At 45.0% G+C, this 24,765-nt stretch overlaps 1 protein-coding gene across 1 annotated transcript; it reads right to left on the minus strand.

The window, feature by feature from the left end:
* Positions 1 to 598: 598 nt before the first annotated feature.
* tmem170b (transmembrane protein 170B) lies at positions 599 to 12,603 on the minus strand. The gene is made up of 3 exons (XM_037474771.2): positions 12,214 to 12,603; positions 8,419 to 8,589; positions 599 to 5,955 (listed from the first exon to the last, which is right to left on the minus strand). The coding sequence occupies exons 1-3, from the start codon at positions 12,371 to 12,373 to the stop codon at positions 5,825 to 5,827; spliced, it is 462 nt and encodes a 153-aa protein (XP_037330668.2). The 5' UTR covers positions 12,374 to 12,603; the 3' UTR covers positions 599 to 5,824.
* Between the last annotated feature and the right edge of the window lie 12,162 nt (positions 12,604 to 24,765).

Below are 24,765 nucleotides of genomic sequence, written 5' to 3' on the forward strand. Positions count from 1 at the left end.
TCTACAATATCCTTCCAAGCCGCTTCACTGGGGACGCTACTCATCAGCAGCACAATATAAAGGAAAAGAGAGGCCATGTCTGCGACGATCTGGCTGACCTGCTCACATACACAACACAAAGCTCTGACATACAGTGCAGGAGGATTTCCTTTCGCTGCCTTATTCTTGAGATGTTCGGAGGCTGTCAAGGATGACGTGACATCAGTGGATGTCGGTGTCCACGCTATGAGACGTTGACTTCAGGACAGGACGTTTACACTGACAGGACCTTCACATTCCCCGTAAGGCTACAAGCAGCAGCTACTCAGAAACTAAACTGCATGTTATTAACTGATCAACAAAATGCTGCCTATTCACCAAAAATCAACATGTTATATTTACTTTGCTTTTTATTTAATTGAATAGTTTCCCCAATATTTATTTAAATAAATTATTAATATAAATGCAATAGCAATAACCACAGCTTCTCTCTTTAAAACCATATGATTTATTTGAAACGTATTTTAAATGAACCACATGAAAATATAACTAATTTCCATGACTTTTCCCAGGTTGGAAATGAGCATTTTAAAATATATATATAATTGTGGTGGCCGGGTGTGGTTAGCGCAGCTGCAGGAGGGAGAACGGGGGAGCGGTTCAGGGAACGCTGTCCGTACCTTTATTCCCGGAGAACCCGGCAACGATAGCCAGGAAATGGCTACAATAATATAAAATAAATATATCATCCCTGAGCATATTTCATTGACAATTTATTTCAAATAATTTCCATGATTATGTAATCTGTATGTGAATGCTTAAAACTTCTTTTAGCCTAATCAATCTATATTCGGCCCACTAAGCCTGACCAAATCACACACATTCAGGTTCCTCCATGTGATGTTTTAATACCAATCATGGATCGTAAAAAGCTAAACCCTGTATAATAGGTGCTCAGCAGAACATTGAGCTCCAGTGTTAATGTTGGTCTGTTTGAACAGGACACTCCTTGTTACTAAGTATGTCAGACCTGGTGCTTACTGCACCAACCTGACCATATGATTGATGAATTTAGATGAAATGAACAAGCTAGCAAGCAAGTTCTATTGTGCACCTATTTAACAATAAGACTCAGATGTAAACCCCTGCTAGACTTTTACAAATCTCAACTATTCTTTTCCACTCGGGTACATTAACAAGACAATAAGATTCTCCAACTTCCTTTTCACCGAAACTTTACAGAGAGGGTGATGAAGGGCAAATAGCCTCAGTGGGCAGGCAGGGTCATCCTTCAATCAGAAGATCAATGGCTCCACACTAAGTATGCTACAGTATTTACAACTTAAAATGCATTTCTAACACCTCTTACTACTTTTGAAAAGCTCTAAAGTCTGACTCAAAATGCATTTCCTTCATACAATCTATTGTACTAGCAGCATGAGAGCAACTATAAATAGCCTCTGCAATATTCATTTGTTGTATAATCTTTTGCAATCTGTTAGCAAATAAATCCACACACTCAAGGTTGAATTTTTTGGGGTTGAATATTGTAGCCTCCATTTCGATTATTTCACCATTTTTTTTTTTTAGGTTGAATTTTTTTGCGGTGTTTTAATGTTGAAAAACATTCAGGTACATAATTTCAATGCATAAATATTCAGTGCTAGAAATTCAATCAACTTTTTATTTCAACCCCCGATGGCACAGATTTACTTCCATATTCCTGAATCACTACAAGGGGCTGAATATACAAAGTTAGCATGGCCGGCAATTAGTTAATCAAACCCAGAGAGCGCTTTCAGAACAACAATGGACCTCGTATCAGCTCCCACCTGCCGTTTCCCTCTCAATGGTCATAAAAAAATCCCCATCAACATTAGCTTCTGTGTTGTAACCAAGAACATCAGCAAAGGTTAAAATAACAAATAAACAGGACGATCACAACTCGAGACCTTTCCTTTTTAAATTTACTGGCACGCTGATTAAGTTCCATCAGTCATTCCTAAACCCGACTGCCTCCCTCCTCGAAGCATTATAAACATTCCAAACACCTGCTCTGCTGAGGTTTGGTTGTGTGTACGTGGGAAAAGTAGCCCGCATTGAGTCAAGCCGGGGGAGGAAAGCACATTACACGGATAGAAAAGTAAATTAAATGTCAACTCAGATAAGAGAAATTGTGTCTGGGTCTGAATTGTGTAAAGTTCAGTCAGGAAGCTTCGGGTACGATCAAAAGAGTGATGGGAAGGCCTGACCTTCTCTTTGAGGCATTGCATACTGGAAGCTTTTTTTAATGCAATGATAACGTCCCCATCCTGATGGATTCATGCACCCTTCAGGTAAACTGGCTTCTCCCCCAAAAAACTAGCTGACGGAAGTGGATTAAGATTACAAAATTGGGCCTTGATTTTTGGAGAGTTTAACTAGGAACAGGAAAGCCTTTTCTGTCAGTACGTTCTTAATAATACAATATTATTTTAAATATATATATAATTAACGAATGATTAATTAAGCACTGTCGCCTCACAGCAAGAAGGTCCTGGGTTTGACTCGGCCCAGTGGCCTTTTTTTGTGGACTCTGCATGTTCTCCCCGTGTCTGCGTGGGTTCTCTCCTGGTTTCTCCGGCTTCCTCCCACAGTCCAAAGACATGCTCTGAGGATTAGGTTGATTGGGAACTCCAAATTGCCTGTAGGTGTGTGGATGTGAGTGTGAATAGTTGTTTGTCTCTGTGTTGCCCTGCGATTGGCTGGTGACCGATCCAGGGTGTACCCCGTCTCTAGCCTGAAGTTGGCTGGGATAGACTTCAGCCCCCCCGCGACCCTGAGTACAGGATAAGCGGTTTGAAGATGGATGGATGGATGGAATTATTAATTATGATTATAAGGGGAAACATAAAGAGCGATGGCAAACCCAACGGAAAGCTGGACCCTGATACAGATCTGTGAAGGTAGAAGAATGGACATTCCTGCATTTAGTACTGCAAAAGATTTTTAATCCAACTGACCGTGGAGTATGTACAGGAGGAACAATTTGTACATAAATAGGCAATAGTTATAAATATCAGCAGCTTGGCTGGTAAAAAATTTAGAAAAAAAGAACACGTTGTACATTATCTACAAGTGCCACTTATTATTATTTTTTTAACAACATTGTCTCTCGGTGAATTGTTCGTTAAGTCCCATTCACACACTGCACTGACAACAGTAGACTGAGGGTGGGGCAGCTGTAGTTTGAAGTTAATGAGACAGGATTATTGAGCTGCTGGGGATCAGGAGTTGGTGGGTGTCTCCTCAGATGCTTGAATCACAGGACCTGTGAGGGACAGAGAAGTCGTCATCGTGAGCCATCCAGTGGTTTGCTGCTGGGTGTCTGTCCAGAGGTGCAGCTAAGGATGTGCGGCCATCTGACAACTTCATTCCAGTCTCTTGCCGTTTCATTGACAGAAACAACAAAATCAAAACAGAACAAACAAATTCTAAAACACAAACAAATAAGAAGGGAGCTGCTCCTCTGAACATCTTGCACCCTTTTGGAGATGCTGTAGAGGGGTTCAGCTGAAGAAAGCTGAAGAATGGGTTAGCACAACACCCCTCTTTTTCAAGGAAAACGAACTGTTCACACAACAAATTCACAATGACGACACTCGCATGTCTCCTAACAGCAAGTCGGCAGCAGCAACTCACATTTGGTCCCTGAAATAGAGCTAAAACATTCAAAAAAAGGTAGTGCGGACAATGTGCAGAATGTTGAATGTTCAAGTGAATTAAAAAGGGGTTGCGGGGGGGGGGGGCAGTGTGTAAGACAATGTCTTCCCTCTAATTTACGCTTACAATTCAGAGGAAAATTAGGATAGAGAACGTATACAAACAGCAGTTTCATCCTTTTTCAAAATCCACAATCGTCTTCCAGGCATTCAGGCTGCCACTTCATTCATGTGCAATGTCGCCCTCTTGCGCGCGGAGCTGCTACTGATGGTGAGCTGCGTTCCTTGCATAGCTCTTGTGAACATTGTTACCTTCAGAGCTGCAAAACCACACACCACGTAGAAACACACACATTTTTCCTTTTTTCGGTGACGCTTGTGCCGCCGGGTCCCAACGGGTCCAACCAACGCGCAAGCGAATGAAATGAATAAACCGTGGCTCTGACGTCAATCAAATGGCACATGAGATGATAAATAAAGCTAGAAGGTTTGCTTTGGTGCTTTGGCATCGACTCCTCTCACCCAGCTGCACACAAGAGAATCTGTTGGCCTTTTGGGGAGAAACATACGGGCATTCAGCTTAAATTAAAAACAGTGTTTCTATTCCCAGTGAAATAACTCGATACTAATGCATCAACCACAACCAAAGCACATTCCTTTTGTTGCTTTACCGAGGGTGTCATCACTGGTTTCTGTGTATCATGGCTGCGGTTACTGGATCAGGTCATATCAGGAGCAGTATCAGCGCACGCAGTGCTATAAACAAGGCAGATTCATTTCAGTGCAATATGCAACGTCAAACTTAAGGAACATGGGTTAATAGACAACACAAAGAAACGAGGAAGCCAGAGCAAAATTGGCCATCTTGAGCAGCAGAATCTGTCCAACCTTCAGCGGTGGGGGGGCTGGCTGTCCACAGGGGAAATTCATAATGTAGCAGGCAATGTCCAAATCCCTACAGCTGGATTTCCTGCACCACAATATGCACCAATACAGAACATTTTGTCTGAAAATGTGAGTCTCGAGCGGCAGAAAAAAGAAAAGAAAAGAGGAAGCTGATCTTCCGCTAACCAGACCTGAACCCTAAACACTTCTGAGGGCTCGTCCAGGCCGACTCTCTTTTCCAAAAGGAATATTTCCACGTTTACTCTCCTTCTCGCTGAGAGTTACAAGACAGGATTGACACCACACTGAGGTGTATACGATCTATGGTCAGCGTCCAGGTAGCTTAGCTTAGCACAAAGACTTGAAACAAGTAGCCAGTACAGACCGAATTACAGTCAGTGTGGACTCACTTTTTTATAACTGAAATGAATTTTTTGTCATCCCAGTGAGGGTTATGTAATGGAAAAACGAACCAACGGGTTCTACCATCGGCGCCCTACCGAACTTATGGGCCTAAGTGCATTAATAACTTGACATCCAGTTGTCAAGTTATTAATAGAAAATGTAAACATGTGCTTATTTGCAGGGTTTTATGTTCGGACTATTTCATGACGTTCAACATCTGATATAAGCCGGATTAATTGCTATTGGAGAAAGTCAGGCTCCCTTCTGTTTCCATTCATTATGCTAAGCTAACCCTCTAGCTTCATGAGCTTCATAGGAGCGGCTTCTCCGCCTCTGGGGAGGAAGGCGTGCAGGGCTGTTGCCCCGATGTGTGGAAATATTTCCCGGGGTTCCTCGTCGGCACACAACCGATCAATACTTCAAACCGATCCAAGCGCTTCGTTTTGTCTCCTCCTCGTCTACTGACTCCACACTGCATTGGCCGTGGGGCGTCTCAAACATTTACAGGATAGCATCGTTAAAGGGTTGTCACTCTGCTGTTGCAAAAACATGTCGCCCCCCGCTCCCCCGAAGGTGCAACAAAAAGCCTTCTCAGTCAGTGGCCATACAAAGGCATCTGGATGTCCCAGAGAAGGCTGTTGGCACGAAGAAGTGATGCAACTCTGGACACGGCCCAAAAAAAACCCCACATGGCTTTCTTGTCCAGGAGCTGGAGACGCCGTCTGCGCTCGCCGTTAGCGCCCGTGCGCCTGCCATCCAGCCCCCCTTAAATGGTCCGCAGCATTCCCTGCCTCCTCCTCCAGTGGCTCAGAGTGGCTCGCTGTCCCCTCAGCTCGTCCCGGGAAGGCTCCGCCTCACAGAGTGGCGAGGACGCGTGAGAAGGAGATGATGACGGAGAGGGCGGTCTGGCCCACGCCGAACACCAGGGCCTCCAGCGGCATCATGTCCTTCCCCGCCACACGGTACACCCCCGCCACCGCCGCGCCTGGAGGAGGGAATAGAAGGTGGCCAGTAAAGAACGGGAGGACAGATGTGTGTGTCCCTGTTGGACAAAAACATCTGTCCTCATCTTAAGTCACTATTGTTTAGTGAATATTTCTTAAAAGACGTTGTTCAGTGCACAGCACCCTGCAGGTTAAAGCTTTAGTGACATGCCGTTTGTGCCGTCGTCATGGAAACACAGCAGTAGAAACAACAATAGAAACATTTTCTTTCATGAGTCTCTGATACGAGGACCAAATCAGATTGGCCTGAAAGGTCTAAAAATCCTTTTTTGAAGTGCTAAACGTCAGGATTAAACAATATTAACTATTAAATGTATTTAAGTGGTTATCCTTGTTTGTTATTTCATCAATTAACATACTTTTTCCTATAAAATATTAGCATATTAAGAATATCCTAACATTTTACAGGAAGACTCTGACATATTCACACAATAATCCAATTGTAGGCAACAAGTTAAAGCCATTCTGTCTCTATTTAAGAGGCCTGAATTACACATTGAAGTGTATGGGGATGATGTGGTTGATTGTCATAGTACTCAACCAATCAGATCGTTAGTGGACATGTTGGGCGTGTTCATTTGTCTATCGTTTTGTTTTATTATAGTTGTTCCCTTAGATGTAAATAATATCTGAATGGCCAGGGCTCTTTAGTGTGGGCTGTTTTAGTGCTGAAGGAGCTTTAAGGGGATGTGGACCAGTCAATGTATCAACGCACACATCTCAAGGAGGATATTAACGTACCGAAACATCCATCATTGATCTCCATCTCTGTCATTACTCAGTTTAATCGGAACCGACATTAGATTCATTTTGACTTCCCAGGAAATGATTTTCTCCAATGTCCATCACAAATTAATCCAAATATTTCATTTATTTCTAGTTCACATCCACACAGTCCTGTCTGAACAGATTTTTCAAGGGATGTGGGCTTTGGCAGTCGATTTGCTTGATTTGTTTGCTCTCTCTAACACCTCGTAACCTTTGCCATCCTTCTGCTCGGCTCTGCCACGCTTTGAGGTTTAAGGTGCTCACATGGAGAGTGACGGGTGTGCGCTCACAGTCGATCATCTGCTAACCCTGATGGCTGCACATTAATAATAAAGCAGCCTTCTATTTTGGGGGGAGGTGGGGGTGGGGGGCGGGGGGCATCTCGGAGCCGCAACAGAGAGTGATTCATTCAGCTGGGCTCGGATAGATTCGGGTCAACTTAACCACACAGTGGGTTGAGGATAATAAAAGACGACTTGAGGCTTAAGTAACATCTAGGGCATCTGGTGACAGGAAGACACACTATAACACTAATACCAACGCAAAAGGAAACACAAAGCAGGCAGCTGGAAAACGCAGGGCGTCATCGGCATACAACCATTTTCTTATTGACTGCCCTTAAGCTCGCGTCTCGGGTGAAGCGCAGCACGTAGTACTGTTCTGTGACTGGTTTACCGTCGCCATCGTAACGATCCGACAATCCGCCATGCGGTGTACCACATCCAATTGGTTCGATGTCAGTCAGCACAACAAGACACACATATAAGGCGCACAGTATTATAGGGCGCACTGATGATTTTTGAGAAAATGTAAGTGCGCCTTATAGTCTGAAAAATACTGTATGTGTTTAGGAGGCCAATGCTGCAATAAACGGTTTTCCCACTGAATAGTGCTGGCCATGACCAGTTAACTGAACTGCCGGAGTGGCCCTGTGAGGCCCATGTCATCTGGTCACATGATGATTGAGTGGTGCTTTAAGTATTAACAGGAACTCATTCAATTACTGCAAACTCATTTGTCGGCGCGCTGGGGGTCTGAATCGGGAATTCAGCCCCTGCAGGTGTCGTGTAGGCACAAGTTTCTAAACATGACACAGCCTGGGTCTGCTTCTTGTCTTATTTTGTAGTTTTCATGTCTCTTGTGTTCCTGGGTAACTTCACTTCCTGTCTTCCCCCGTAATTGTCTGCCGTGCCTGATCGTTTCCACCTGTGTTCAATCACCTGCACCTCCCTTTTGTATTTAAGCCCTGTCAGTCTCTTGTCTTGTGTGGCGTCATTACATGTCGATGGTTCATGTCACGTGTCGGTGTTTCAAGTCCAGGTCCTTGTTTGTGTTTCTTGGTTTTTGTTTTCGCCTCCTTCCTGTCTTTTTGGTTGGAGTGATTTTGATTTAGAGTTTTTTGACTATTAAAGTCCTTTCTTTGTCGCATACTCCGCGTCTGAGTCCTCCCTCCTTGCCCTCGCACCCGAGACCTGACACCTTAAATGATGTCAACAGCTTCTAAAGTAAAGTATCGCAGCGAGCCAAAAGCAATGAGACATTTGATACGTGAACAGAAAAGAGGAATGTAAACAAGAAAAAGTCGGAAGTGAACTGAACGCCGCTGTGATCCGTCAAAAAAACAAAAAGCAAACACAAGAATACAAAAAAAGTGTGTAGCGAAGACGTGGACTCACTGGTGATGACGCCGCCGCAGAGGGAGGCCAGGAACCCCACGCTGACCAGCACCAGGGTGATGAGGCGGCCCCTCTTGTGGCGCTGCAGCATGACCAACATGAGCAGCCCCGCCGCCCCGTGGAGGAAGAGCGAGGAGAAGAGACACCACAGGAACACCCAGTACCACATCTCTGACGGGGGGGGGGGGGGACGAAGCACATAGGATACAATGTGAAAAAGACTGAACTATGTTTCTGTTTGGTCTTTATAAATGCTGAATTGATTTGTCAGATCCTACTGGTGGAATCCTACCAAGTTCATCACTTTACATTATTGTAATTAATTATTGGACTATTTTGATAATGGCTTAATTGTTGAACTCACTCCTCTGGTGGAAGAGAGAGTCTAATCAAAGGTGACCTGCATTTGCATTATAGGAAATGCAAGAGCCAGGATGTGCAGAGCACGGTCCACACCAACGCATAGATTATGAGCAGATCTTAATGTAATCCATCTCTCATGAGTCCCTCGACTACATGATAGATGCAATACTACATCACATGCTGTGAGCCTTTAGGTTATGATGGTGCGAGAATGATTGATCCCTACCGATTTCCATTATAGTGGAAAATTGGATAACAATTCCTCCCTGGATAAGGAAAGAAAAGGAAAATGTCCTTGTCCTTGCTAGAACAAAATGCCATCCAGCTACGTGATCGGATTTTTACAGATTTACATAAACAGACTACTATTGAAGAGCCCATTGCAGCTACACGGCAGGGTTTATCGAGGAGGCAGCCGGCCGTGACAATGGTTGCGATGTATGTATGGAACCGCTCCGAGCAAGCTGCCAGCAGTAAAACCAGTCAGCATGTGCACCGCGAGTTATGGCTGAGGAATGCATCTCTGTCATGTATCGACAAGTCCCTCCGGCCCAGAGGGGGCAGCCCATCAGCCCGGCCATCCGACCCGCTCGCTCCACAGTCCACAGACTCAGAGGCTTCAGCTGCCGAGCCGGGCGCAGGGGGACACGAGGCGGCCAGGGACACAGCGGCTCTTTGTCTGCCGGGTTGGATCCCGCCACACACCAGCAGGAGAAGGAGGAGGGGTGTGCGAGGAGTCAGAACCACGGACGGTGTCCTCTCACCGCGCGCCCACAAGGAAATCCACCAGCCGAGCTGATGAGCTGTATATAAAAATAAGCTGCACACAGTTTGCTAGAATCTGGTTTCACCACAAGTAGGAAAGGGAAAAGAACTCAGGGGATCCCAGGACAGGGCATCTGTCGGCCCACTTAAGCCCACGATACTCAGCGCAGGAGCATGCAGGGCCACATTAGGGCGGGTCACTCACTGAACCACGGACCCGCCGTAATGGGATCAAGATCTAAATGAACGAGGAGAATACATGAATCATTATTTACTCCTGCGGACAGAAACCGCTCTTGGCAGGTTTTTCACATTTTAACAAATCATTCCAGGGGACGGCGGTCACAGCTCAGAAGAAGCACCCCAGAGGCGCCCGACTCAAGTTCTGTGCCACGTTTGGAGGTATAAGAATTAACTCCCGCTAATCCGCAACTACGGGACGAGGTCCGCAGCTTCAGAGCATGCCTGTCAACAGTGAAGCATAAAAGAACAATAATTGAGCTGGGGATGAGTTGTTTTTTTTAGTAGCCTGGTAGAACAGGACCATGTCAACGTGGCTGGACTGCAGCTTGTCCACCAGAAGGGAGGACGAATGATGGATGTGTCCCGGTGCAGGGGGACGGAGAGAGGTGGGACGTGGCCGGCTGGTTTCAACCCAAACACTGCGCTGGGAACCAGCAGTCCCGGCACGAGTTCTGAGATTTGGATCTCCCTGATCGGAAGGTCTGAGGCTTGCAGAATTATTAAATTTTAAAAAGCATATTTTTTGTTTATTTCACTCTTTCAATTCGTCATTTGTATTTTGTTTTCTCTGGGAACATCCCTTTGTTTCAGGGTGGTGCCATTTACATAAGGTTTATTATTATTATAATCATTATCATTTCAAAGGCATCTCCTATTTGGGCTGCGGGATGATTGACATTTATTTATTTACGTTAGTGGCATTAAGAACGCCCTGCCAACCTTCCATTTCCTCTCCTGCCAATTTTCAATGAATAAATAAATACAAAGTTGGGCGCAGTGGAACGAGCTGTAAACTGTTTAAATTAAATTACAGGGAACAAAATACTTGGGAGTTACCGTATGTTTCATTTTTTTAAATGTCCATTAATTTCCCCGCACCTTGAAAATTGATGTTTAAAAAGGGTCTCTATCTAACATTCAAAACTTCAATATAGCTTCAAACCACTACGAGGTTCCCCCCCTCAGATAAAAACTGCATAGCTTGCGCTGTTTTGCGCTGTAAGCTTAAGGCCGTCGTCCTGTTGGGCCTTAGAGAGCGACTGTATATCTGTTATCTGTGTAGGGTTGGTCTTCATAATGCAGGTAAACGACTCTTTAAAGCAGTCGCAGATGATGAAGCAAACGTTGTTCTTTATATGCTGAAGTGAAACTGCTGTGAACACAGATCATAAACAGGAAACCCATTTGTTTAAGCTGCTCCCACGAGGAGGGGGGGGGGGGGGGGGGGCATGAAGGCAGGGCTAACGGGTCCAAGTTCATCAAAAGCGTGCTTCTGGCACCCCCCCTCTCCACGACCTTCTTGGGAGGTTGTTCTTCACCGCAGGTGGGGGGGGGGTGGGGGGCGCGCAACCTGCCTCACTAGAGTTGGGGCTCCTAACAGCCTTTTCTTGCTGAGAAGAAGTGGTGCTGCAGCGTCGCTTTCTTCGCAAACCTCTACATGCGCCGCAGCTTCCTGCTGAGTCAGCATCATCATCAGCTGCCTTCTGCTTTTTCGTTCTTATCTCGCTCTTGGCTTGATGTGTTCCTCCGTGTCGGCTGCATTTGGCGAGCTGGGTCCGTGCCCCCGCGGGGAGGAACTCAGGAACACGTCTGTAATCGTATGTGTTTACGTGTGGCGGGAGGGCCCTGTTCTTCCTGTGTACATCACCCCTTCTCGCCCTGCAGAGAAAATGAAATGTCCTCGAAAGAGGAAGTTTGGCCGTGCCTGGAGAGGAAGAGATAAAATGCACCCACACCGCTTTTGTTATTCCTACTTTTTTTGTTTTTTGTATTTCACGTGGGCCGCGTTTCGACCCGCTGATCGTGTCCCTTGAGGCGAATCGTCTCATCTCCCCAAAAGAAAGGCGTGGATCATCACCTGAGCAGGAACATGCCCATATGAAATAAAAGCATAGGCGGTGAGACAATGAGCTTGCAGGCATGTCTTTTTCTTTACAGCCCACCGTGATGCTCCAACCGCATACATGCTGCTCATTAATACCCATGATATGCGTGCAGTGAAGCCGGGCCCTGCTCATCAAAAAGCGCATCCTCAGCACTCAGAAACAACGTGGATTGGAACTCTACACTGCTCCTGAAGCGTGGACCAGCCCATTTCCCAGACGGATTGCCCGGTGGAGTTGCGGATGCTGCCTCTAATTGCCCCTTGATTTACTGGACCGCAAGACAAAGGGCGGAGGGGGCACTTCCTTTACTACACGCATTCAAGCAGCAGGAACATTAATTAGCCGCACAATGTGATTACTCTCAACGTGTGTTTATTGTGGCACGGCACAAAACGGTGCCGCCCCCCACTGAGCACGTGAAAACATCCCATCTTTACGTTTATTCGCCTTTAAAATGGACGCGAAACCACGCCGACGCCACTGCGCGCGAGGACCGAACACATGACAGCCGAATAGCGGCGCCTCTCGTCGCGCATACCTGTGAAGTGCTGCAGCGTCGTGCCTTGCACCCAAAGGCTCAGCACCTGCTGCACCGACAGATTGACAGAATAATCCCTGTTGGTTGTCATGTTCCTGCAGCCGCCCGGGTTCGCCCCCCCCTTTGTCGAATAGCTGTACTTGGCTTTGGAGGAAGGCATGGAGGAGACCGGGGTGGCGCGGTGATGAGAGGCGGCTCTCCCCGGCGCGGCTCGCCTCTACCGGTGCCTCTGCTTCGGCTTGACGTCCGTCTCCGCGTCGGGAAGGGAAGGGCCGCTGGCTGGTCGCTTCATCCTCGGTGGTGTCGGTGGCGGCCGCGCGGAGGCCATGACCGGGATGGCAGCGGGAGCGCAGGCGGGCAGACGCGCGGTCGGCTCGTCCTACATCGGCCGGCCCGGCTGCATAACCCTTAAAGGGGCAGTCTGCTCCGGGAAGGGGAAGGGGGAGGGAGGGGTGGGGGGACAACTGTCGTCTACGTTGAGACTCTCCGGCTCATTCTGACGTCACTCCGTCGATGGGGGACAAAGGAGAGGACGGTGGCGGCGGAAAATATTACGCAGCGACGTAATCACATCGCTGCACATGGGAGGACATTAGGCGGTAAATTAAATGCAAAGTACGCGTGCGGGTGTGACGTGTGAAATGGAATCGTTATAAAGGAGAGCCAGTTGACCAGGTGACCAGGTTGCTAAGCGACTGGAAATAACTTCTCTTTTTTGCCTTAGTGGTCCAACTCAAAGAAAGATGTACATAATCTAGTGAATGTGAGGCCGTTTGATTTGTTGTTGAAAGAAAGGTCTATATCAATATCAAATGAAGTGTGGTGCCAGTTAAGGTTACTACCAAGGCGTTGCCCATGACGACAGAGGGATGCAGGAGCTCTCCGTGGTGCTGATTGGTTCACCCCCAAAACGCCTGATACAATACAAGAAAATATGATAGGATGGATGAGAGAGAGGCTCAAATGAGTGGTCAGGCTTAGTACCAGGTTTTGGATAAACAAAGATACGGACAGATATCTAAACCATGGCTTACCAAATGCTCAATTGACACATGATCAATTCTGAAATGCATCCAGATGTTTTAAAAAGGAGGTGTACACTGCAGAGCTCACAGAGCACATACCTCGGGACTAGAATCAAATCGCCCTGTCAGCCCCCAGTAGGATTAAGACGGAATCTGTCAAGAGATGAGCGCTATTTTAAATAGTGTGAAGCTTTGTACTTCATATGTACCCAACATATTTTTGCCACGCGTCGAAGAGCGTCAGAAAAGTAATGAAAAGCTGGATGTAGGAAGGCAGTGAGGGAGCCGGGGTATTATTGAGACACTAAATGTTCTGGCACATATTTCTCAGAGGAGTGCAGTATTTTAAGACATGTCCCAGTTCAGAGGTATGAGGCCGAGGAAACGACTGACATTTGACATCTTGACGTCTTACATGCATAATTATTTAAAACCGATTTTTGCTAAACTTTTAGCACATTTGCCAATACATGTGGATGCTATATGGAAGTTGAGGTAGGTCTTTAGGTAGAAAATGCAATAACATTTCTGGTGAATTAATTAAAAAATGATGTTCAACTGAGATGCAATGTGTGTGAGATTTGATGTAAGTGTGCAAAAACCCACACAACCCAGTATGAGCATCATGGTGTTGTTATCCAGCACCTCTCGTTGTGGTCACCAGCAAAGCCCGCTACGTTCCCTTACTGTATGCACCACTCCGAAGGCATCATTCACTCCAAGGACCAACCTCGACAGGTGCAGCAGGTGGCCTGCGCATCACTCCGCACTAAGGAGCAATGGAATAAACAGCACTCGACTGTAAGTTCTCCATTGTATTTTAAAGTCGTGGCGTTCTCTCACAACCAAAGGAAAGGGCGATGTGCCACCTCACCCTGTGGTTCACCCACAGCTTCTCTTTGGAGGGGAAACCACCAGAAAAGACGACTCACTGAAGCCGCTGTTTGCCAAAATAAATAGCAACTCTTGTTTCCTGTCGAGCAACAACTTCTCAAACAGCTCCACCATCCACACACGTTTGATCAGAGCAAGCCAACATCCAATTCTATAAAAAAAACGCCTGTGTCATGATGCCTACCAGCTGTCTTCTCTGTCTGAGAAGACAGTGCACCCTCAAAAGGTTTTTGAGGGGCATCTGATCACAATAAAACATACCTCAAAGTATGTTAGGGATATCAAATTAGAAAATTTGGGCATTTTAAGGTAGAGATATGTACCACGACTCTCTTCAGGGGGCAAAAGACCGAATAAACGTCATAATTTGAAGTGATCTTATCAACGTGAAGGAAAAATCAAACATGTGTAATACCCAACTTTCAAATGATCGTTTTTTAATCTCAAAGTTGCTTGATCTGTCTTTCAACACTCACACATGAGCTTCATCAGCACATTGAGGTTGCTTCGTTGTAATGGATGTGTCGGCGTTCAAATGTTCCTTTTTTTATTGAGCGCTGTAAGAACAACTCGTCTGTGTTGGCTTGCGAGTAGAATTCAAGGAAAGATACCATTTACGTGTTTTGCTTTTATGCAAACAGTATTTTTTAAATCATATTCAAATGTTCTGTATACACTCACCTAAAGAATTATTAGGAAACACCTGTTCAATTTCTCATTAATGCAATTATCTAATCAACCAATCACATGGCAGTTTCTTTAATGCATTTAGGGTTGTGGTCCTGGTCAAGACAATCTCCTGAACTCCAAGCTGAAGGTCAGAATGGGAAAGAAAAGTGATTTAAGCCATTTTAAGCGTGGCATGGTTGTTGGTCCCAGTTACTGGGATTTTCACGCACAACCATTTCTAGGGTTTACAAAGAATGGTGTGAAAAGGGAAAAACATGCAGTATCCGAGAATGAGAACATGGATCCATCATGCCTTGTGGTGATGGTGGTGTAATGGTGTGGGGGATGTTTTCTTGGCACACTTTAGGCCCCTTAGTGCCAATTGGGCATCGTTTAAATGCCACGGCCTACCTGAGCATTGTTTCTGACCATGTCCATCCCTTTATGGCCACCATGTACCCATCCTCTGATGGGTACTTCCAGCAGGATAATGCACCATGTCACAAAGCTTGAATCATTTCAAATTGGTTTCTTGAACATGAAAATGAGTTCACTGTACTAAAATGGCCCCCACAGTCAGATCTCAACCCCATAGAGCATCTTTGGGATGTGGTGGAACGGGAGCTTCGTGCCCTGGATGTTCATCCCACAAATCTCCATCAACTGCAAGATGCTGTCCTATCAATATGGGCCACCATTTCTAAAGAAAGCTTTCAGCACCTTGTTGAATAGATGCCACGTAGAACTAAGGCAAAAGGGGGTCAAACACAGTATTATGATGTGATGTTCCTAACAATCCTTTTGGTGAGTGTATATTTTTGTACACATTTGTAAGTGTAGCGTGCAGGGGACAAAAAGACCATTGTAACCTTCTGTTTTGTCCCTCGGCAGGATCAAATGGACTGTGTTGATGGAGGCGGAGCTACTGGAGGGGGCGTAAAGGAGCGGACAGTGGTCACGGCAGTGACTTTGACTCCCCCAGAGCACCGCTGTCTCTTTGGATTAATCTCAACTGTGAGGGTGCATGCCTCTGAGAACAACGGATGCATTTACTTGAAGTTTACTTGTACAAATATACAAGCTCTGAAAGGTTTGGGTTGTTGCCCCTTATTCCCAAGAGAATCCAATGTTTTAGTTTATTCACTGAAGGGGTTTTTAGCCTTGATAAACAAAATAATAAGGTTATTAACATATAAAATGCAGTCTGTATCATGTGTAGATGTAATGAAAGTCAGATAAATGGCTTGAAAATTGGAATCTCAACTGAAAAACATCTCAGTTTGACGAGTCCTCCAGTTGGCCACAAGGTGGATTCCTCTTCCCATGTTTCCAACTTCTGCTTGCCAGTAGTCTTCCATAACAGTGGAGACCTTTCATGTTTAAATTCTAACAAAAGGGGAAAAAACGACATACTCATGGTTTAGAAGGTGATTAAAGTGACGATCTATGACTTCTTTCACCATGGCTTTGTGAAAAATGTTGGTATTTGACTCTCGGGTCACTGCCACGGTTATTATCTCCATGTGTCACCGAGCAAAGGCTCCACCACATCTGTCACTGCATACTTTTGAACTGTCAGCCTCTGCTTTTGAAAATCTTCAAATCCCCCATTCCCGTGACGGGGCCTTGACAAATGTCTTTGTTTCAAATGGGGATTTTTCTACTTGGGGGTGGGGATGGGGAGCAATACGAGACGTCACCGTATCCAGATCCATGCCGGCATTGTCCTCCCCCACAGAGGTTCTGTGCGGACCTGCAGCGTTCTGGACCCATTATTTGAAGGCTCTTTTTGATCTGGCGTGTACATTGAGCCTTTTGTGTCTATTGTTTACTCGTGGTAACTGGATCTACGAGGTGATATATCTATTCATCTGCGGGTGTTGTGTGTTGTGGTCTTCACCCCCTCCGGGCAGATGGCCTTGAATCAGGTGAGTCACCAGCAAAGCCCCTTCGTCTGGCTAACATCCCCGTCCCAGTGGGGACCCAAACCGGAACCAAGCGGCTGCGTGATGACTCAAGGCATTAAGGCTGCTGCTTTTAAGGTTACGCAAAGGCAGTTCCCTGCCAGCCGTGTCATCTTTTTTTATTTCTAGAAATAAAAAAACAAAATGTTTCTTCACAGAGCATTTGGGTTTAAAACCACAAAAACATGAAGAAAAAGAATCCCAGGAACAGAAAACAAAAATGTTAGAAAAAGAAGGAGAACGCATTGGATAATAACAGCGTTGATTGAAAATACAAACCTGCTCACACCACAGCGTTTTACAAGTCGCAACTTCTGGAATAGAACTTCTGAAGGTTTTGTACTCAGGGAGTCTCTCAGGCAACACTCATCCCTGTAAATAAAACATTTCTGGGCACATCTACTTTGTAGCTGAGACTTTAATGAAACTACCGATGCGGGAGGAACACAACGTATATTGCGTCTATCGGAAAATCTTTTAACAGGAGGAGCTGCGCTGTCTCACATCAAAAGACCAGAGTCTCAAACTTGTGACAGGAGGAAGCACCCATGAGCCAAAGAACCGTAGACGGATTTTTGTTCATTTGTCTTGATGACACCACAAACTTGAGATTTAGCAGTCTAGTTTTGGGGATTTGGGAAGGAGTTGTTCATGTTTATTTGTATTTCCTGATGGTCTTATATCATTGGAACAACATGCAAGAATTATTCACATGGCCATAGTTCCCCTCCAAAGGTGTTGAACGAGGAATTCTGACTTTTTCTAGAAGACTCACAACAGGGAGACGGCTGAGCAGGCGGCTTGCTGCGAACGGCCAACAGCCGAATGAGAGCAGTGCAGAGCAGCAGCAGCGAGCAAACCAGTGGGGCAAACTCACATGCACCAACACGCACCGCCCAGCTATGTCGACAAAGCCCGAGAAACTAAGATAACAGCCCTCAGAGAGGAGTGACTTCATCCTCTGCTCAGGTAGACATTACTCCACTACATCCTAACAAAGATAATAGTTGTTTGCTGCTATATTGTTGCTCCGTGTCAAACTTGGCACCAATGAGGGGATCGTTTAAGAGCCGAGGTTAACAAGATGCCTGTCATTTTTAAAATAAATTTATATATATATTTATATATATATATTGTCATTCTTATACTGTATTGTTTAGGTAATTTGGGTAGCTAGTTGAAGAGCTACTGACCCTTTTTTCACAAAGAAATCAGTATTTTCACTAAATCTCAGTCATCAATTTCAACCATTGATTATAAAAAACATTTGGAAGACTATTCCAGTGTTCTGGTAGGAATTTTGAAATATATTGTTTTTTTTGCATACTATTTAACAATAGTTTAAGTAACACAATCAAATGATATTGTTCAGTGCAGTGGTAAACAAGTCAGGAGTCAAACTGAGTTCACGAAGGGCCGGCACGCTGATTCCCTTTTGTAGTGAGAAAGAGAAGTTCCCAGGGACCCTTTGATGCCTCACTAGAGGCAGGTGTTCACAATCGCAGTTCAAACAACGACTGTGTTTGAAGTGGCACCAGTTCTACCGAGCGGAGCCACTGAAGGCTTGATCCCTCTTTTGGCTTCACCTGAGAGGCTTGACCACAACTAACGGCTGCACCTGCATCGCACAAAACCCGCCCCCAGGCAGTCCTCATCTCTCTCATCCATATTTAGCGTCCAGTGAAAAACTCCCGGCCTCTTGCGCATTTCGGGTCCTGCTATTTTGGACTCATTTCGTCATCAACAAATACCCGCCCTTTGGAAATTGTTGTTTTCAGCTCCCTTTGTTTCCTGGGAAATGAAGACAAATGACCACATAATGACACAAATGATTACTAGTAATTTGGGTAGTAAAACTCAGGGTTATGTCATTAGAGTGATCTCTTTTCTTTGAAGGCTCATATCAATATATTGCTTCAGGGGAAGTAATTCTGATGAAAGACAACAAGCTTCCTGTGAAGCATGAACTGCTCAGGATCCGAGCAGCGTGGGCGAGTCAGGTCGGAGGGGGCGAGTGGCTGCATGCTGCTGCACGAGGGCGGAACAGGTCTCTCATTGAAAGAAACGTCTCCTCAGGGGCCACACATTTTCTGTTTCGTTTAATGTCAACAACAAGAGTCATTCAAGTGTAATTTACTTGTCTTCATTAATACCTATAATAATATTGACATGTTTTATTGCAGTGAAACAATAGGTTGTGGTGGCAAAGAGAGTAAAAGTGTTCAAAACAGCAGAACAAACCTTAACAGGTGTCCAAACACTTGCAACCTTTAAAATGAGATGACTGCCACGTACATCTGTTTATTTAAATTGCATACTCACAACACACTACGAGTAAGCTTTGTGCGAGATGCTAAGTTAGCATGCTAACAACAGCTATGCTTTTAGCAAGGTTTGCCTTGTTAGGATTGGGTGTCAGCCGAATATAAATTGCGAGTGAGATCTAAACCCATAATTATTGTGACACTACTAAAAACACAATTGTCAACCTCATGGTGGCTTGTCAGGAAACCAAAGTCAGTGGGAATCGGACACTACAAGGTACAAAAGTCTCGTAGCGATCCATCCAGTAGACGTTGAGATATTCCGCTCCAGATGAAGGTTGTGTATGGACGAAAGGAAAATAAATTATAGTGCGTAAGTTTAGTCACAAATGCAGGTCAAACTTTAAAAAATGTATATTATTTTTAAAAACAACAACACGACAAAGGCTGCATAGTCTGCCATGCAAACTGCAGTGTGTTCATGCACGGAAGCAGCCAAAGTCTGAAAGTTCACTTAGTCTGACTTAACTCTCCCCTAGAGGCCTATATCCATCCCAGGGTCACTGTACCTTGTCTGAAGGGGGGTGGAGGAGCGGGGGGTTGGGTGGATTCGTGCCAGCAGTATGTAGGTGATGCAGACAAGCTTAGCACCAACATTTGCCAGAAGCATAAATGTTCCCGGGATGTTTTGAGTCAGCCAAAAAACCATCCGGTCCCAACAGGCCTATCAGCGTCTGGGATCTGGCCTTGCGGATCTCTCTGCAGGGGGACGGGGAACTCAATAACACACGTAAAACCACCGCGTAGATTACACCACAGTCGAGGTAAGATACGAAATGTGACGGACTGTCAATGCTCGCGAATGAGCATGAGGCATTTATGGTTTGTGTTGATTAGACGTCTACGTCTTTTGTGACAAAATGCTCTCAAGCAGCCGGCAAAGACCTCCACTGAGTTAAGGGCCTTCATGTTTTTGTTATAAGAGTCTGGGAGAGAAAAGGAGGTCTAGAGGATAAACACCTCAGAAGCATCTGTATCACCGGCTAAGAATGTGTCTGAATCTCATCTAGAGGATAAGCTCAATAGATGCTATACGAAGGGTACTTAGAGGTACTACAAACAAAAGTTCCTAAAGAGACGGCTGCTTTTTACGATTTGTCAGACTGTTGATATCTTAACTACGACTGCCCCAGGTTTGAAGACTGTTATCACTTTGGCAAAATACTGTTTTATCTTTACAATTCCAATTTTCCTAAAAAAACTACGGCTGAAAGCACCCCGTCAGACCTAACGGGGCTTATGTGGCAGACAGAGTCACTCGTCTGAGAGATGCCATCTTCCCTGATAAGCCCCTTTAACTCCATGTCTCACTTTTACAGCCAGAGGAAGAGTGTTATTCCCTCAGAGTGACAGTGTAATACTGTGGGTTTGTACCTTTTCCAGTCACAAGTAGTATAATGTATGACTACATGCAAATATTTATCTTTGGCTGCCTTAAATGAGTCATCTTCAAAGCCGGCAGTGGTGAGACTAAACAGAATCTATGTTATTCTTCGGAGCTGCGATGTCACTGGTGAAGGCTTGGATCCTCCTTTGTACATTGTGTGTTTATGCTCATTACAAATCAAGTGAAAACACTAAAAAGTCAGATGGACACAGACTTTTCCACCAATTTTATCCTTAGCATTGGCTCACGACAGCCCTTAATCAACAGTTGTCGGACGGAAATGAGACGCTGCTTTTGTCTATTTCGCAGACTCACTAAGTAGCTGCAGGTGTGTGCTCACACGCTTCCTTACAGTAAGTGTGTGCCCTTAAGATAAAAACGCTCAGTCATATTGAAACAGATGTGCTGGCCGGGAAATGTTCTTCTGAATTATTGAAGGACTTCTGATCAGTTTTTTGTCTCATGCTTGGCCAGTTTCCCCCAAAGGAAAGCGTGGGGTATGACGTCTCATTCCAGGTGAGACGAGGATTTGTTCAAGCACGAAAGAAAGAAATTACTGCCATTCATTATTGAAGACGATTCCAGTACACGGTGTGGATGTCTGTGCTGATTTTTTTTTTGTAGATGTCATATATTAAGGTACAAATGTGTGAAAAAATCCAGCTGACTCTTATCTTACATTAGAAAAGAACAATAACACACACAAAAGTTGCATTCATCCTGTCAGCTCAATATCATTATATTTATGACTGTTTTCTTTTGTGGCATTGTTATAGTTGTTGTTTCTTGATTTATGACACTTGAGTGCATATTTAGAGATAATAAAATGTGGAAACTGATCTACAGTGGACGCCTTTGTCACTGAAAAGCTCCTATTCACCAGTGTTATCGAGTCCTGAGAAGCATGTGCTAAATGAACAAACACCCTAACGTGAATTGCATAACACTGCTCACCAAAGAATTGCCCAATACTTGTTCAAACAGCCAGGGGCACGCTTCATACATTTAGCCTTTTGTTGCATTTGCCTTTGTGCCGCTGGATGAGCGATGGCCTCCAGTTAAACATGGTTCTTCTCTGAGGTTTTTCTGGCTTAGATAGTTGATGTCATTGAGCGCTACGTTGTAATTACAGGGCTACACCAATAACACTTGTTGACATGGATACGCTGCAAACAATAAACAATGCTCCCCCTCGGATCCATCACTAGCACGGGATGTCTTCTCTAACTCGATTACTTTAAAATTGTTAGTAAATGCTATTTTTGGAACTATTTTGGACGATAAAAGGATAAACGGCTTTTGCTAACAGATAACCCAACTTAATCCCGTGTTTACAACAACATTGGCTATCGGCTGTTCTAAGCTGCATCAATGTTAAACACACGTTCGCTTTGAGTCACAAGAACTTACTACAGGGGGAAAGGGACCTGTGACATTTCATGTTCTCTCCTTTTTGTTGTTGGTGTTACGTTCCCTTTAAATATAGCCCCTTCTTTGTATGCATGTGGTGGTTGCCCAAGGTGCGGCGGCCATTGTGTATCTTGGCAGAGCAACTGGATGGGTCACAGTTCAGCGGCGGCGTTGGAAATGAGGAGGAGGAAAGAGGACGGCTGCTTCCTCCTCAGTCAGCGTTACCTGCTCTGGCTGGCTCGCAGACCCTCGGCTACTTTCATCGGCAAAGAGCGAAAAGGTAACCACGGATACCTCCGCCTGAGCTCGAGGCCACAAAGACATCAAGCACAAAAGCGCAGGCACACTGAGCTTTTCCAGTCTCCCTCGGAGAGTATTACAAAAACCCACAGTTTTTTTTTTTGTCGGGTTTGGACGGAAGGCAGCATACCGGCGGATGAAATGGAGGTTGGAAAATAGGTTTTTCCTGTGTATACATGTGCAAGACTACAAAGAATTCCTCGCCATTAAACCGTCCCGCTTCACCGTCTGATATGAGTAGCACAGTTGCCCCCAGAATGCAGAGTATTTGCTTGGTCTGGGCTGCGCTTAAGTGGAAGGTGTGCGGCCCCTGATGTGATGTGTTCTGGTGTATCTTCTTGTTTATTCCCCTCCTGCATGGCGGATATTGGTGGGTCACAGTCCACCAAAATGAAACTTGCCCAATTGAAACAAATTCCGGGAGACTTCTCTGTCCCTTTTTCTCCCGCAGATGGGTCGATGGTCCAATTGACTTGTTCCTTCCTTACAACCACTTCTTCTCCTACAATGTTTATTCGGACGGTCCCCCTGCGTCAGTAAGTCAGCTCAGTCTCTTGGCTACAAGCGGTTGATGGCAATCACGCGATTTGACTTAAAACCTTGTGTTCTCTCTACTGACCAGCAGGGTGCGACTCCTCTGGGTGTGGATGTTGACATACGTAGGTCAAGATGTTTACGGCAAAAATGAAGGTCAACAAACAATGACTGGTGTCACAATAAGTACATCAACTTCTTAAATACAGTTAATGATTGGAACGTGATCAAAGAAAAACTTCAGGAAAATGGACCTTGGTGGTTTAACTGGGAAACAGCGACATATTTAACACAGCAGCAGTACAGTAACTATGTAGCCAGATGACCATAATAACAGGGTTCGCATTGTAAATCACCTCCCTTTCCTTCCCATTGAGAAATGGATCCACCCCCTGTGGCTCACCAGCCTGGCAGGCCATCCTAACTCCATGACACTCCTGAGCCCCGAGCCGCAGAGCTCTCACCAGCGAAAAACTCAACTGGACACTACAAGGAGGCCCCGCTTTGTGGGCCTGGCAGGGGAATATGATTGGATAAACACGCAGTGGACGTCTAACCCAGCTCACTCAGTCCGTGCCCGGTGGTGAGAGGCAAGCAGTGAGGTTTTCATCCTGTGTGTGTGTGGGGGGGGGTCTTTGTGGAGGGGGGGTTGGCTCTGCAGGGCACATACTGTTCCCGGAAGCATCGCTGGGTCACAGAAGATGGAAAGAAAGCACGTTTATTATCTGTGTGGAGCGGAGGCAGGCAGCAGTAACATCCTCCCGTCACTGTTTATTAAAAACAGGCCTAATTATCCGGCCCAGGCCACCTGCTGCAGCTATTTTGGTCTGTAGCGAGCAGGTGACCCGTGTCACAGCAAACTGGGTCATGTGTTCGCACGTCATCCCCCGTCTAACCCGAGTGTGCCCCTGCTTGTTTTTCAATTAAAGACCAACCATTGCTGAGTTAGTTCCTGTTTGAATCTGTAAGCGGCTGACATCATCCATGCTGTGCACTTGGGGGGGCTGTATGTGTGTGTGACAGCCTGTACGTGTGTGTGACAGCGCATTGTAAAACAAGCCATTAGAGCAACAGAAGGACACGTGCACTGGTGGACTAATATAGGGGCCGCCACATGGAGGGAGCACATTTACATTTGATCTTTAATAAATTATCTTTTTAAATATTTAAATCATGGCACTAATTACTCAGTTGATAGCTGCTGGTGCATAGTACCAACATATGCGGTCGATTAACAACGTGTAGCGATACGGTGCTGAGATTTTGAAAGTGTTGATTTGTAGAGAAATTGTTTTATCAACTTTTGTCTGTAAGTATCAGTTTTGGTAAAAATGCACATTTAGGAAGCTAAATTTCTGTAAATTGATCCCAAAGACATGCACAGATGCATCGGTCCCACTCATTGGAAACACAGGGCGCTGTTTGCAGGACATTTTTCGCATTGGCTCTGGCACAGGACAAGTATAGATTTATTCATTTTGGGATTCCAGTTGTTTTTTTTCTTTCTTTCCATTTTTTATGGTCCTTTTGCTATTCATTTTCTCTAGTGATCTTTTGTGTTTATTTGGAGTGGTTTGTAATTTCTATTTTGTGTCTCACTGTACTTCTCAGAAGTTGAATTTGACCAATTTATTTTAGTAGTAATTGTGGTCCTTAAATTGAAAGGATTCAATTTAAATGCGGCTGTTTTAAATGCTGGTGGGACCCAGCAATACAAACTGACCTTCTGACACATGTTGAAGATCTGTATTTCTGTAGAAAGCAGTTGTACTGCATTTATTCCGGTGTGCTCCATTAAATTTTATTACAGCGCTTCACTTTTTCCACATTATGTTACAGCCTTATTCCAAAATGGATTAAATTCATTATTTTCCTCAACATTCTACAATTTTTTTCTACAAAGCGAAATTTTTGCACATTTTTGCAAATCTGTTAAAAATAAAGAACGTAAACTTAACATGTACATATAGTATTCACAGCCTTTGCCATGACACTAAAAATTTGGCTCAGGTGCATCCTGTTTCCACTGATCAACCATGAGATGT

This window comes from Pungitius pungitius, chromosome 17 (genome assembly GCF_949316345.1).
Source record: "Pungitius pungitius chromosome 17, fPunPun2.1, whole genome shotgun sequence".
Taxonomy (NCBI): domain Eukaryota; kingdom Metazoa; phylum Chordata; class Actinopteri; order Perciformes; family Gasterosteidae; genus Pungitius; species Pungitius pungitius.